Source organism: Theropithecus gelada, chromosome 2, assembly GCF_003255815.1.
Source record: "Theropithecus gelada isolate Dixy chromosome 2, Tgel_1.0, whole genome shotgun sequence".
In the NCBI taxonomy this organism is placed as follows: Eukaryota; Metazoa; Chordata; class Mammalia; order Primates; family Cercopithecidae; genus Theropithecus; species Theropithecus gelada.
In genome coordinates this window covers 101,497,398-101,514,102 of record NC_037669.1, presented here as the reverse complement: position 1 = coordinate 101,514,102, position 16,705 = coordinate 101,497,398, and the positions used below count along the sequence as shown (strand labels likewise).

At 42.1% G+C, this 16,705-nt stretch overlaps 1 protein-coding gene across 3 annotated transcripts in view; it reads right to left on the bottom strand.

The window, feature by feature from the left end:
- Positions 1–1,778: 1,778 nt before the first annotated feature.
- SCN11A (sodium voltage-gated channel alpha subunit 11) overlaps positions 1,779–16,705 on the bottom strand; it is a 217,171-nt gene continuing 202,244 nt past the window's right edge. The window contains exons 29-30 of one of the 3 annotated variants that reach the window (XM_025376599.1): positions 6,990–7,260; positions 1,779–3,958 (exon numbers count right to left, since the gene is read on the bottom strand). In XM_025376599.1, the coding sequence (XP_025232384.1) occupies positions 2,910–3,958; positions 6,990–7,260 (1,320 nt within the window). In that variant the 3' untranslated portion in view covers positions 1,779–2,909. The remainder of the gene's footprint in view (positions 3,959–6,989; positions 7,261–16,705) is intronic. The other 2 variants (XM_025376600.1, XM_025376598.1) reach the window with 2 other exon arrangements.

Below are 16,705 nucleotides of genomic sequence, written 5' to 3'. Positions count from 1 at the left end.
GGATTTGTGTGCCTGGAGGGCTGCTTGCAGTGGAAAATCAGTATGTCCCAGGGAAACAGAGCTCACACCAACATCTCTGCCTCCTGAGGGTGTCCTGGATCCTCTCACAGTGAGCAATATTTCTAGGGATATTACTATGAGCTTTCTATCACCGTTTAGATAATTCACTATTATCTAAGGTCTATCTAAGGGCTCTTCTCCCTTCAACCCTGTGGCTTTCTAAGTGCCAGGCCTGCGTACAGATGATGTGCAGCCCTCTCTGAAAAGATCATGTTGGACATTTGCTGCCATCTAGTGAAGGTAGAGTGGTCCAATCTCTTGATAAAGCTAAGCAGATCTTGTTCTCTCCCTAGGAGGTGGCTCCAAGAAACCAGCCCTGGTTAAACAGAAGCATGTCAGGGTATACAGGTGTGTATGAAAGGGAGGAGGGTGAAGCTTGTTTTATTATTGTTTTTACTTTGTTCCACATGTTCTGAGGGTGAGGCTTATATACAAAACAGATCACATTCAAGCTCCTGCATGGTAGCCTGGAATGGGCAAGACTATATCCTTCCAGATCCTCTCCCTACCTCTACCCAAAAGGTACCCTTCTTGAAATGATGACCAGCCATCTTTTTTTTTTTTTTTTTTTTTGAAAACTTGATAGGGAATCTATAAAACACCTAAAGTTCATAATCAGAGCTTTTTAAAAAGGACCCATAGGTTATTCCCAGTACCTTAAGGAGAATGTAGCCATGACTTTGTAACTAGTGATTTTCATGAGGCCCTCCCAGTCCTGCACAGGAGCCCTGGTAGCCCATCTCAAACCTTCCCTGGTCCTAAGCCCACCCACTTCCCCTTCCCAGCGTGGCACACAGGCTCAGGCTCCACCAGGTGCATGATTGTATGCAGGTCACTCAACCTCTCTGAGTCTCAGTTTTCTCCTTTTTAAATGGGGTATGTCTTCCTCATTGAGTTGGTATGAGGTACAAATGAGATCATTCATGGCAAATGCTTAGCCAGTGCCTGATGCACAGCAACCACTAAATAAATATTAGATAATGATATTATCACTATTTTTACCAATGCTTCAGAGCACAAGGCTGCCTACAAAACTCAGGTCCTTGAAATGAATACATCAAGTCATGGTAAGATCTTACACACTGAAAATAATCACCTCTCAGCCCACCACAGGATCCAGTGCTGCCCTTCCCTTTGCTGGGCAATGTGGGGCAGGTCAGAGGCCCCGACCTCAGACTGCAGGCTGCTGACAGACACATCAGTTCTTCTCACCTGTCTGAGATACAGGATCCCAGGGCTATTTCTATGAGGTTTTCCTCCACTCCTCAGTGATCACAATGTAGGTTCTTTGTCCCTCGCCCAGTCTTTTGGGGGTTTGAAAGCCTAATGCCTGTTTGACCTCTTGGTATCTCCAGTTTTTAGGGAACTCCCAGGCTCCTCCTGCTCCCAAGCCCTTTTGATAGGTCTGGGTGTTTCTTTGAAACAGACATTCAGCCAAAACTGTATGTAGGGCTCATCAAATGGCTAAGATCACTGGTTAAGCAGAATGTCTATGGATCTCTCACCCTGTGCCCCAGGTGTTGCTAAGAGGGTACTCTCTCTCCCCCAGGTGCCCACTGCAAATATTTTAACCCGTCAAGTGGGGGGCTCTTATCAGTTTCAGCAAGTGATGTGCTGCAGTCAGCTTGAGCCAGCTCTCAAGAACTTATTACGAGCATCTCTTCTCAACTCCACGTCCAGTAACATTATGTTGATAGCTCGAAATCAGTCATAATGGGAGTACTCACACCACAGAGATTAGTGAATGCTACAAAGCATGGCTTTCTTTTTTCCTGAAGAGCCAGTTGTTAAAACACTTGTCGGATACACCACTGGCTCTAGTCTTTAATTGCAAGCAAAGCACCACATTTAAACCACTACTCACACAACCACTGAACAAAAGGGGAATATTAGTGTACTATCTGAAAGAAACACAAACAGAAAATTATATTGAAAAAATATATATATGTATGACAGTAACTGGTGAAAGGGTAGTAATTGACAAGTCAAGATTGTGCCTCTAGGTCTTAAACAAACCCAAAATAATTAATGTTGGTAAAAAATATCTGCAATAAGCTATTCATTTATTGGCAAGTTTTGAATTTTCATTTAGCATGCAAAAGAGCTACAGGTGATAAACCACATACTTGCATCAGGAAAATATCAAACAAAAATGATGTACCTGGAAACATAGAAAATACAACTTAAAATTTTAATGTGTTTTTTGTGTCTTATTCTTTTTTGTTTAGATATAATTTGAACCATGTTTCAAACATGTTTCTTTTTTTTCCCTTTTTTTTTGTTTTTCTTTTGAGACAGAGTCTCACTCTGTCACCAGGCTGGAGTGCAGCAGCACGATCTTGACTCACTGCAACCTCCATCTCCCACGTCTAAGCGATTCTCCTGCCTCAGCCTCCCGAGTAGCTGGGAGTACAGGTGCACGCCACCATGTCCAGCTAATTTTTGTATTTTTTGGAAGAGATGGGGTTTCATCATGTTGGCCAGGATGGTCTCAATCTCTTGGCCTCATGATCTGCTCGCTTCAGCGTCTCAAAGTGCTGGGATTACAGGTATGAGACACTGCGCCCGGCCTGAACTATTCCAATCCTAACATTGGTATGTCCTTTTACAGTCCTTCCTGGTGTCTTCTTCCTTATTAAAATAGTACCAGTGGTTGTCAGGCAGCTTTATCTTATATCTCTGTATCATTTAAAATGAAATTGAAATATCACTTCTTTTAGCCAGAAAAGAAAATGGAATGGCTAATTTGGTGAATCCACTACCTGTTCATACACTAAGTTGCCGACCCCTGCAGCTCAGAGGCTGGAGGCAAGGCTGTGAAGCTGTGAGGTAAGCGTGGAGGTGAGGGCTCAGTCATAGTGGACCTTGCCCTTGACCACCCCAAAGCTAGGTAAGTCTCCATTGCAAAGAGTCTGGAGTGGTGAATGAGACCTGTTTTCCAAGTCACTTTGGTCACCTTGGTCACCCTTGGTCACCTTCATCATGTACTTTCGAAAGGCCTTTTGAATAACTGCAGCACATCTTTCCTCTTCCTTTCTCTTGGTGGTGGTGACTATGGGTTCATACAACTTCTTGAGAGGATTGGTTTCCATGAACTTCTCTTCCATCATTGCTTTCATGCTATCCAGGCCATCAGACCCACCAAGTACCCTAGCGGTGAAGGCGAAAAGAATATCCATGCAGTGGAGGCGATCTCCACTCACCATGGGCAAGTCCATTACTAGAAATTGATATTTATTTGGCTTTGCCACACGCAAAGGCTCAGGCAAGGCATCAGCAAAGTCAGAAAGGGCAGAATATTCAATAAATTGTGTTGCTTCTGGGTCAAACTTTTCCCACACTTCATAAAATATGTCAAAGTCATCTTCGCCCAAAGGGTCCTCACTTTCTTCAGTGGCTGTATTGAAGTTCTCTAAAATCACAGCAATGTACATGTTGACAACAATGAGAAAGGAGATGATAATGTAACTGACAAAGTAGGATGTGGCTATGCCAGGGAGGTGGCAGTTTTCTGAGGAGGAGTTACATGATTCTTTTGATCGCAGCATGGGGCTGAGCAGGGAATCCCAACCTGCTGATGTGCTTATCTGGAAGAGACACAGCATGCTTCCGGAAAAAGTCTTGAAGTTGAATATATCATCAATTCCAGACTCTGGATTCACTTTGGAAAACCAGTTCATACCCAAAATGGCATAGATAAACATAATCAGAAAGAGTAGAAGACCAATGTTGAACAGAGAAGGGAGTGACATCATCAGAGCAAAGAGGAGAGTCCTGATTCCTCGTGCAGCCCGGACAAGCCTCAGGATTCGGCCAATCCGAGCCAAGCGGACAATTCTGAAGAGCGTCGGAGGGAAAGGAATGTACTCCTGACTTTCCAAGGTAGAAATCATTGTACCTCAGAAGAAGGAGAAAAGTCAATAAGTTTCCAGAAGGCACACTGGTTTCAGCTCCAGCCTGTCTCCTGCCTCAGAATCCTACGGGGGCCAACTTTTTATCAACACTTTGTAGCTCATGTACAAAACTAAGAATTTCTTTTACCACTATCAGGGAAAATACTTATCTGTGTCTTAATTCAGAAAATAGTTTCCAAGGGCCATACAATTTTAGATGGGATCAGATGTCTAAAATATTAGAGACAACTAAGGAAAGGAATGCAGTTTATGAAAGCCTATTTTGTGAGTTATGTACTTGAAGTGTATTATCTATGTTGGGTTTTTAAAGCCACTCAGGAAGAATAAATACAACAGGTTTCCATATGTATTGAATATATAGAATATAGAATGTAAAACAGATAAACTACAGCTTGAGTCTTTTAGACTAGAGTGCAAGGAGAGATTTCTGCTACAGAAGGTTGCCTTGAGCCTGAGCTGCCAGTGGAAATTGTAGAATCCCCAATCCCAAAGTTCCTTAAAAGGGACAGGTCCTTATTTGTGTAGAAGAATTTAAATACAGCCCTACTACAGGTGAGGACAGTTTATCTGCTGAAAGAGCCACAGTGTATGTAGGGCTCGAGGGAAATGGTAGCATTGGAATGCCCAACTTTAGGCTGAAGCTGCCTATGGATTGTTCTTATTTGTCATCCTCATTCCAAGGACTTCTGAGACCCAAACTCAAAAAGCTCAAGGGAACACAATTTGGAGATACTTTCTCTGTTGCTGCAAACCCCATAAATGTCATTTCAAAGGTTTGATCAAACAGCTGAATATGTGACCTAAAATGTTGCCCTGTTCTTCCATTGTCTGCTCTGCAGGCAAGTGATGCAAGGATTTAAGACAACTCACATTTTGGCCTAAACATTATAGAATGGTTGGAACATACTTGCCTTGTGTAGACATGGCCTTGTTCTTGCTTTGAGAGTCTTCTAGGGTCGTTAGGGGTCAAGGGCAGTCTTTGAGTGCCGATGACCCTAATGACCTTGAGTGTCCTCTAAGGTCACTAGGGGTCTATTAGGGGTTATGGGCAGCAGAACGCTCTGCTGTCACCTAATGACTAAAGAGAGCTAGTTGATTATATACTTCACTGACTCCTCAATTGTGCCAAGGAAGTTTAATTCATACCTTAATTGGGAAGTCAACCCGGAAAGATGTAAAATTTATCAAGTGCCAATTCAGCAACAACTGGAGGAGGCCTATCATTTAAGATTTACCTCCTCTATGAATATTTCTTGGGCTGATCAAGCTCATAGTAATCTGTTCTTTCTCTGAGCTCATTTCTGCTTTGCACCATGTGATTTGGTGTTCAATTAATTTCCCTATCTTTTTTTGGCACTTTAAGATAAGTAAGCCGTAATACCTCAACTACATTGTTAACTCCTAGAGAGAGATTCATTTCAACTCACATTCATTTTGCATTTCTCCAAAAACTTAGGAAAGAGCTTGGAAAAGTATTGAGGCTAAGCGTTGGACAGCAGAAACATTGGCAAAGGCATATAAAACTCTGTCCACATTAGTGAGTAAGATTAATATATGGATTAATCCTACTGCTGAGTATTATCTGGCTTAATATGTGGATTTTCTCATCCACTGGAGCAAATGCCAGACAGCATGTATAACTGCAATTGCTTAGCAGTTGTTCAAAGGACAAAAGTCAGAAACATTTTAACAAACTGCATGATGCTTGGCATTGCATGGAAGGAACTTTGGAATGAATGAGCTGCTCTTTATTCATCAGAGGAAGGGCTCTCTGAGTTCTTAGAGGGCCTGCCCCAGACATGCGACCACTATTTTTTTTTTTTGCTGCTGTCAGTTTCACCAGGACTTGTGATTGGAACTGACTAATAAAAATTAAAGGTCTACTTAACTGTAAACTCATGGAATAATCTATTGCTACGCTTTATCTATATTAACATCATGGCTTAAAAACCAGAAAACACTACGAACTGTAGCATATTTGTTGTTGTTCTCTGAAACATCTGCATTGCTGCAGTAGCATTAGGAACCAAAATATCGTAATCCAATATATCTGTTTGATGCATTCTTTCTGAGATCGCACAAAAGCGTCCACTTGGAAAATCAGTTTTCTTTGTCTTCATTGCGTTTTGAACTATGAGAAGGCCTCCTGGACAGTTTTACATAATTATAAAAAGTTAACAATTTAATTAAAACCAAACTTCAAACACCCAGAGTAAGCACTTATGGTTTAGCCATGAATAATTTAATTTTAAAGATGATGTGTGTATGTGTGTGTTTTATAAGAAGGTGTATGGCAATAACCTTCTTTCTTTTGTATTCTTTTATAAACCTTTTAGTTAACCCTGTCTGTGATTAGGAAAAATATACTGATTAGAGAATGAGGCTGGTTAGTAAATGGGATCAAAGAATCTGAGACAAGCATAGTTCACACTATGGTTTAAGTTAACACGGGATATAGAATAGAAAAAAAAGCTTTGATTGTCTGAATGATATACTCTTGGAAGCCCAATCTAGAGTGGGCCATGGGGCCTTGAATAGGGGTTGAAAGGGGGCACAGCAGTGCCACAGGGGCACAATAATTGTGATCTGGCATCCATGTGGATTTTAAACAAAGGAAAAACATGGGCAGTAAATCCTTAAAACTATAAAATGCTCACAGGGCTTATAGTTGCACAGGAAAGGTGGAACTTTGACTCAATTACCTGAATAAATTAGGTTACCACCCCAGAAACTTCTGAGTCATTTTAATTTTGTCTATTTCCATTGAATACATTATCTGCATAATTATTTAACTCTATCTCAGTTGTGTAGCGAGTTAAGGGAATGGAAATTACTCTCTATCTTCTAGCAACTTCCTAGTAGAGAATGGCATTAGTAACCCTGTCTATTCTTTCAGAAACTACACTAGGCCCAGTTTTCTGCTTTGTGGATAGTTTGAACAAACTTCAAAACATAGTAAGATTTACAAACTTACTTCTGGTTCTTAAAGCCCCTCTGACTGCTGATTTTACTTACTAACAATAGAAATAAGCACGACCACAGAGTCAAATAAATTCCAGCCATTGGTGAAGTAGTATTGCCTCAAAGCGAAGATTTTGATGAGACATTCTAATGTAAAGATGACCACAAAGACCCAGTTGAGATGGTCAAGCGTGGATTTCACGGCTTTGGATTGGTCGTATGATTCAGCCATCATGCTAATCATGTTTAGGATAATGAGACTTATGATGATGATGTCAAAGATCTGGCTTGTGACTACGTCGAACACAAGACCTTGACATTTGTTCTGAGAAAAAAAAAGAAATTATAAATAATTTTGAATGCAAGAATAAAATTATGTACAATAAAAAACAACATAAATACAACAGAATTTGTTTTTCCTTACAATTAAAGCACTTCCTTGAAAAATATACAGACCCTTTTCAAAGGGCAAGAAATTCCTATATATCCCCAGTGTTGCCTTATATATTTTCATTCAAATGTAATTAGTAACTGGTTTTAAGTGCTTAGGCTTATAGCTTTAAAACAAAAATATTAAAACATTTAATATTAAAATATTTTTTAAAACAAAAAAAATTAAAAAGTTTTAGTAACAAAATAACTGATGTGATTGATGATGTGCTTTGCTGAAATAAAACAGTGCATGTTGGATTTAATAATAAAAAGATGAATCTTGGTCTATATTTTATCTCTTTCTGTATTCTTACTTCAACAATATTAGTGCAGAGAATACCTGCTCACATAAGTATGTTGGAAAAAATGGAATTAATATCTTCAATGCTCCTTTTACCAATTCACAATAATCAGAACTTAACCAAAATTCTGTATTCAAATAATTCTTCAATGCCAATTTAAAAATTCTTGTTCACTTGAAGATAAAGCTAATAGATGAGATTAGAATCCAATAATTACTAAAACTGAAAACAGAAAAAATTATTAATTTATATTACAACGGAGGGTGAATTTACATGTGGTTTGTAAATAGATGGCTATACTGCCCAAAAAGTGTGTATATGGTGATTGGTCTGGCACAGGTTCTAACTCAAGTTTGCATGCCAAGTCTACCATATGTGATGAAATTACTCAATTATTCCATGATTTTCTTTAATACAACTGCTGTGAAGCACTACTTAGTTCTTCACTTAGTGGAAAACTATTCCTAAATACAAACTCAGAAATTGAAATTTTACAGCATCCTTGACTATACGTTGGTACACATACAATCTGTGTACATATTATTTTATATTATATTATCATTTAATCAAAGTGGCTATACTATTATCTTTAGAGAACTCATATACCCCTAAGAATACATCTTTAGACACCCTAGGGATCTGTTATGTAACCCAGGCAAAGATGATGTTGGCTTGTGGTGGTGACAGCAGATAAAAGCATGTATGTTTAAGAGCTAATGTGAGGTAGAAGCAAGAACTGTCAGAGAATTCAAATGTAGTGGGGCTTTGGGAAAGTTAAGATTGAGAAGATAGTTTCTGGTTGATGAAACCATTTAACCAGCCAGAGAGCAGAGGATGAGGAATATTAAAAGGAGATGGTGAGATCTGACCTGAGCATGTTGAGTTGAGGTGCCAGTGGGGGATCCAAGGGCAGTGGGCAGGTAGAAGTATGAGTTTGGAAGCTAGAATACAGATGGCATTAATACTGATATGAATTAAAACCACAGGAGTGAATTATATATCACTTTGAGAGAGCAAGGGCAATGAGAGGAAGGAGGGTAGGGACAACACTGGAAGACATTACATTTCCATTGTGACTTTCAAGCCATGTGCTGGGAGCCCCAAAGCTTTTATCAAAGAGCCAGAAGACACTAGAAAGTCAAGTGCCTTTCCTATTTGAGCATGAATTTGGAAGTCAGAAAGGAGCTGGAGAAAAGACACTTTCAAGGATGCACTCCAGGGAAGTGGAATGAAGGCCAAAAAGAAATATGAGGGAGGGTAAGTATTGGTTTTATAGTTAACTCTAACATCAAGACAAATAGAGAAGATTAAGAGCATAAATTACCTAAAGTGTTGGACTACCTAAAGTGTTGGATGATCAAAAAAGCATTCTACATCACTTCAGAATGTATAGTGACTCCTATACCTCAGTATGAATTTTTAACCAAGAAATAAAGTCACCCTGTGAAGATGTTTCAAGAGAAATCAGAAGTGATTCCAAACCCCTTGTTCTATTACTGGAAATGAAATGCATCAATGCTCAGGCTGAAACAGCTATGTTTTCCTTCTATGCAATTGCTATTCATTTGTTTTAAGGGTCAAAAGCTAATATTTGGATTTTAGAGATGGAAAAAAAAAATCTCTGGGCAGATAAAGTTGTGAGTCAATGGCTAACTGTTGAAGTCTAAGCCCAGACTCAGGGACTTCTGGTGATATGATGTTGGATTTATCTCATGTGGCACTACTCTCTGGAATGTAAAAGTCAAGATAAACATGCAGTGTTAAGTGGTGAGATTGTGTTTTATTACCAGAATCATTCATTGAAGGCTTGATTTGTGAGTTGCAGCTACACAGGGAGAGCTGTGACTTTGCACCTACTCCCAGATAAGCCATGTGATAAACATGCTATAAAAGATGGTTAAGGAATGGAGGTGACAGCTTTCCTATGCTAACGTAGTCTGTACCCACTTTCAGTTCATCTTTTGCAGCCTAGCATACTCTGTGCAGTGCATCTATGTTGTTACAACTCCTGTTTGGCTGTGTGCTGTGTTGCTTGAAATAAACTGATAAATATGTGGGAACATATTGTGTCTTGTGACTCTTTTAGTTAATGCCAAACCCAAGACCAACTGGTAATCAGTGGTTGTATAGCATGCATATGTGAACAAAAATTCTCTTTTCTTGTTGTTGGCTCATTAGTACTAGAAAGTGAGATTGGTATTTAAAAACTAGATTCAATTTAGGTAAACTGAAGTCCCATAAACCGTTGGTGGTATTTAAAAACTAGATTCAATTTAGGTAAACTGAAGTCCCATACACCGTTGGCAGGTTAAACCTCCCCAAATAAAATTTTATCATTAACCCTGTGGTCAAAAATCTCTCACTACATAAAAGATAAATTCTAAATTCTTGGCCCTGACATTCATTGACATTTTTAGTGCATCACAAATACTTCATTTTAGTGTGATGGACTCTGTTTGTGCCTTAAAGCATATTTTTTATTCAATAAATAATTACTGAGAACACATTTTATGCCAAGTTCTATTCTGAGTGCCGAGAATAACAGTAGGTGAACTGCATTCATTATTTGGGATCTCATGTTCAAATGGGAATCTCCAAATTATCTACATGCTTCAGATTGCAAGCCCCTCTTTCATACTGCTTTCCCTGACTTTTCAGCCTCCACTGACCTGCTCAGGTTTGGAGCTTTCAAATTTACTTGTCAGAGCTACCAACTCTGTTGTGCCTGTTGTACTACTTTATAATCCAATGCTCTCAAGTATGTATACAACATCTCAGCTCCTCAATTAGACTGTAAGCACAGAGCTGCCCTGGATGCTGCTTCTATCTTGTCCCATAGTACCTGACAAAGCAGGATTCATAGAGAGCAGGAATCAGCAAACCATGGCCTATAGGACAAATCCAGTGACCTATGTGTTATTGTACAGCCCATGAGCGCAGAATGGGTTTTACATTTTTAAATGTTTGGTGAAACAAAAATCAAAAGAAGAATAAAATTTTGCGACATACGATAATTATATAAAATCCAAATTTCCATGTACCTACATAAAGTTGTGTTGGAATACTGGCATGTTCATTTCTTCTGTATTGTTTATGGCGGCTTCTGTGCCACAGTGGCAGAGTTGAGTACTATGACAGAGACAAATAGCCAGCAAAGACTAAAATATTTACTATCTGGGTCTTTAAGGAAAAGTCTGTCAATCCCTGATATACAAAGTTTGTCATAAATACTTGTAAAGTGGAAGTAAGTATACATGACCTTAACCTCACACTAACAAAAACTAGTAAAAAGTGTTATAAGAATGATGGTTTCCAGCTGCATCCATGTCCCTACAAAGGACACAAACTCATCCTTTTTTATGGCTGCATAGTATTCCATGGTGTATATGTGCCACATTTTCTTAATCCAGTCTGTCACTGATGGACATTTGGGTTGATTCCAAGTCTTTGCTATTGTGAATAGTGCCGCAATAAACATACGTGTGCATGTGTCTTTATAGCAGCATGATTTATAATCCTTTGGGTATATACCCAGTAATGAGATGGCTGGGTTATATGGTACATCTAGTTCTAGATCCTTGAGGAATCGCCATACTGTTTTCCATAATGGTTGAACTAGTTTACAATCCCACCAACAGTGTAAAAGTGTTCCTATTTCTCCACATCCTCTCCAGCACCTGTTGTTTCCTGACTTTTTAATGACTGCCATTCTAACTGGTGTGAGATGATATCTCATTGTGGTTTTGATTTGCATTTCTCTGATGGCCAGTGATGCAAACTATCACAAGAACAGAAAACCAAACACCGCATGTTCTCACTCATAGGTGGGAACTGAACAATGAGATCACTTGGACTCGGGAAGGGGAATATCACACACCGGGGCCTATCATGGGGAGGGGGGAGGGGGGAGTGGGGAGGGATTGCATTGGGAGTTATACCTGATGTAAATGACAAATTGATGGGTGCTGACGAGTTGATGGGTGCAGCACACCAACATGGCACAGGTGTACATATGTAACAAACCTGCACGTTATGCACATGTACCCTAGAACTTAAAGTATAATAATAATAATAAATAAATTTTAAAAAAAAGTTTATAAGTACATTTTAAACTGGTCAAAATTGAAAAAAGCAAAAACGGGAAGACGGGCAGATAGGCGCCAAGGCTAACGTGCATCTCCCACCTGGATAGACAGAACAGTGTGTGGAGACTCACACTGTGGACTTTTGCTTCAAGAACCACCGCAGGAACGTAACAAGAAAACCAGAAGAATTCACAGATCCTTTGAAAGAAGTGACATGAGACTGCAGACTGCACAAGACAGGTGAAAAGCAGTGAGTTCCCGAAGTGTGAGTGAGAGGGGGGGAAAACCTGCCTCTGAACACACATCCCCACTGGGGAATCTGAAAATCCAGATCACGAGAGAAGGATGTAACCTTACCTAGAGCTGAAATGAATTCAGGGAGCTGCATGAAGTGCAAAAGTAGAAGCAGCAGCAGGAACCTTGAAGGGGCTCCCAGTCTCCAGCTTGAGCCCTGGAATGCCATTCCTGACTGTATCTCACAGAGGCCTTCTGAGAAGGCAGACAGACAAATAAAGGAGGGACCATAGGGTGAAAGAAACTTCCAATTAGATTTTGTGATAATTTCGACTGGGCACAAACTTCCTTGAGCAGAATCCGGGGGGCTAACGGGAATTGCTCCAGATACAAGTGCAGCAGCTGCCGACATCGTGGGCAGACAGGGAGGGATGTGGCCTGAAAGCCATGCTTGCTTTGTAAGCAGGGAAACTTATGGCCTGGGGCAGGTCTGAGATCCCTGCATAGGCTGCCTGGATCTAAATTTCATGCAGTTAGTAGGGCACTGCAGGAGCAAGACCAGCCTCACCAACTGTGTGGGAGCTGGGCAAGGCCTTTCACTACTCACTATCCCCCACTCCCCTGGTGAACTATACTGCACAGCAGAGGTAGCCATAATCCCCTCTGGAACATAACCCCATTGGCCTGAGGACCACCTCCTCATCCTCCACAGTGGTTATGGCAAGCCCCACTCAAGGACAGTCTGCACTTGGATCTGCCTAACCCTGCCCCCACCTGACGGTTTTTCTCTACCTGTCCTGGTAGCTGCACACAAAAAACATAAACCCTTACGGCTCTGCCCATCACCTGAAAAGTCAGAATACTTCCCCTGGCCAACTTAGGGCAAGCATATATCCCACTGCTAATAGTATGGCTGGTGCTCTCTTGAAAGCACCACCTCCTGGCTGGAGGTCAACCAACTCAGGACGTGACTGCAATTCATGACAGAATAGCCCTGATCCCAGGAAGGAGAAGACGACAGCTAATTCTACCGCCTGCAACATCCTGGCTAACCAGAGGTCCTGAGTCTGTCCACGTGACAACTTCACTGCTAGTATAATCAGCATTCCAGAAAGCCAGCATACTAAATGTATCTACAACCAAGGACTCTCAGAGTCTACTTCACTCTCCTGCCACTTCCACCAGAGCAGGTGCTGGTATCCACAGCTGGGAGACCTGAAAACAGATCATATCACAGGACTCTTTGCAAACACTCCCCAGCACCACCCCAGAGCCTGGTAGCCCTGCCAGGTGGCTAGACCCAAAAGAGCAGGAACAATCACTGCAGTCTGGCTTTCAGGAAGCCCCATCTCTAGGGAAGGGGGAGTGCACCACATCAGGGGATTACCCTGTGGGACAAAAGAATCTGAAGAGCAGGCCTTGAGTTCCAGATATTTCTGCTGGTGAGTAGTTTCTCACAGCAGAAACACAATTGCAGTGCTGGCACAGTAGGGAAAGTCTGCACCCCTACCCCAGTGGGCAGGTATCCTCTGTGATTGTGAAGGGCCTTGGAGAAGAGGTCCTTGTTTTCCCCTGGCACTCCACTGCAGACACAGCTGGGGCTTCCCCCACAGGAACACAGTATGGAGGCATCAATAGACAGCCTGTCTGGAACAATCCAGGGTGAGTGTGGCCCCACAGAAGCAGCGCACTCCAGATTCAGGTCTGTGTGAGAGGCAGAGTCACAATTCCTCCCTATTTGGAACATCAACATTCCTACAGATGAAAAGAGGTGGCTGTCTGATCTGAAGAGCCAAAACACTGGGACAGGAGTGAGGCTATAAGGTGAATAGCTTTCTGGCTGACCTGGCAGAGGAGCTGAGGTAGCTTCTCCTCTTCACCCTGATAAAACAGCACATCTGAGAGCTCTCACAGCCACCTTCATCATGGCTGGGACCTCAGCCCACTGTTGGATACTACATTTACCCACCTGCCTTAGCATAGCCAGTGCCTACCTAGGAATACCTTCCCTATTGGCTTGAATCCTGAATCAACTCAGTAAATAAAACACTGGGAGAAAATTACATAAATAAATAAAAATGTACACCATGAGAGAACCAGATAAGCTGCAAGAGATCCCTGCCATTCCAACCCCATAGGAGACAGTGAACTTGCCAGCACACTAAGACTATTACTACTACAACCAGCATCAGGGAAAGCCAGTGCACAATTGTGTCCGGAATTGGTGGGTTCTTGGTCTCACCGACTTCAAGAATGAAGCTGCAGACCCTCGCGGTGAGTGTTACAGTTCTTAAAGATGGTGTGTCTGGAGTTTGTTCCTTCTGATGTTCGGACATGTTTGGAGTTTCTTCCTTCTGGTGTGTTTGTGGTCTCGCTGGCTTCAGGAGTGAAGCAGCAGACCTTAGTGGTGAGTGTTACAGCTCTTAAGGTGGCATGTCAGGAGTTGTTCATTCCTCCCAGTGGGTTCGTGGTCTCGCTGGCCTTAGGAGTGAAGCTGCAGACCTTCATGATGAGTGTTACAGCTCAAAAAAGCAGTGTGGACCCAAAGAGTGAGCAGCAACAAGATTTACTGCAAAGAGCAAAAGAACAAAGCTTCCACAGCCTGGAAGGGGACCCCAGCAGGTTTCTGCTATTGGCTCAGGCAGCCTGCTTTTATTCCCTTATCTGGCCCCACCCATATCCTGCTGATTGGTCCATTTTACAGAGAGCTGATTGGTCCGTTTTGACAGGGTGTTGATTGGTGCATTTACAATCCCTGAGCTAGACACAGAGTGCTGATTGGTGCATTTACAATACTCTAGCTAGACACAAAAGTTAGCCAAGTCCTCACCAGATTAACTAGACACAGAGCACTGACTGGTGCATTTACAAACTTTGAGCTAGACACAGAGTGCTGATTGGTGCATTTACAATCTTCTAGCTAGACATAAAAGTTCTCCAAGTCCTCACCAAATTAACTAAACACAGAGTATTGATTGGTGTGTTCACAAACCTTGAGCTAGACACAGGGTGCTGACTGGTGTGTTTACAAACCTTGAGCTAGACACAGAGTGCTGACTGGTGCATTTACAATCCTTTAGCCAGACATAAAGGTTCTCCAAGTCCCCACTAGATTAGCTAGATACAGAATACTGATTGGTGTATTTACAAACCTTGAGCTAGACACAGGGTGCTGATTGGTGCATTTACAATCCTTTAGCCAGACATAAAGGTTCTCCAAGTCCCCACTAGATTAGCTAGATACAGAATACTGATTGGTGTATTTACAAACCTTGAGCTAGACACAGGGTGCTGATTGGTGTGTTTACAATCCCAGAGCTAGACACACAGTGCTGATTGGTGCATTTACAAACCTTTAGCTAGACACAGTGCTGGACAGAAAAGTTCTCCAAGTCCCCACTAGATTAGCTAGATACAGAGCACTGACTGGTGCATTTGCAAACCTTGAGCTAGACACAGGGTGCTGATTGGTGTGTTTAGAAACCTTGAGCTAGACACAGAGTGCTGATTGGTGTATTTACACTCCCTTAGCTAGACATAAAGGTTCTCCAAGTCCCCACTAGACCTAGGAGCCCAGTCAGCTTCACCTAGTGGATCCTGCACCAGGGCCACAGGTGGAGCTGCCTGCTAGTCCTGCGCCATGTGCCCACACTCCTCAGCCCTTGGGCTGTTGATGGGACCTGGCACTGTGGAACAGGGGGCGGTGCTCATAGGGGAGGCTCGGGCCACACAGGAGCCCACGGTGGCGGGGAGGCTTGGGCATGGTGGGCTGTGGGTCCTGAGCCCTGCCCCATGGGGAGGCAGCTAAGGCCCGGCGAGAATTCCAGCGCAGTACCAGCGGGCCAGCACTACTTGGGGACCCAGCACACCCTCTGCAGCTGCTGGCCGGGGTGCTAAGCCCCTCACTGCCTGGGGCCGGCAGCGCCAGCCGGCCACTCCAAGTGTGGGGCCCACCAAGCCCATGCCTACCTGGAACTCGCACTGGCCCATAAGCACCTTGCGCAGCCTCGGTTCCCACCCGCACCTCTCCCTCCACACCTCCCTGCAAGCAGAGGGAGCCGGCTCCAGCCTTGGCCAGCCCAGAGAGGGGCTCCCACAGTGCAGCAGCAGGCTGAAGGGCTCCTCAAGTGTGACCAGAGTGGGCGCCAAGGCTGAGGAGGCGCCAAGAACGAGCAAGGGCTGCCAGCACACTGTCACCTCTCACAATGACACTCTATAACTAAAGATCTCATATACAGTCTTTACTCCTACAAGTACCAATAATCAAATTAGGCTAAAATACACACTGATGTTAAAGAGGGAAATATTTTAAATTTAAAAAAAATTTTTTTAAAAGTTCAATTAAAATTAAATTCAAGAACAATTTTAAGTAATAAAATAAGTAACAATTTTTCACCCAAGTGAAAAGGAACCAGAAAAGTAATTCTGGTAATATGACAAGACACGGTTCTATAACACCTCCAAAAGATCATACTAGCTTCCCAGCAATGGATCCAAACCAAGAAGAAATCTCTGAATTTCCAGATAAAGAATTCAGAAGATTGATTATTAAGCTAATCAAGGAGATACCAAAGAAAGGTGAAAACCCACTTAAAGAAATTTAAAAAACAATACAAGAGATGGATAAAAAATTTTTCCAGAGAAATAGATATCATAAAGAAAAAAATAGTCACAACTTCTGGAAGTGAAAGACACACCCAGGGAAATGCAAAATGCC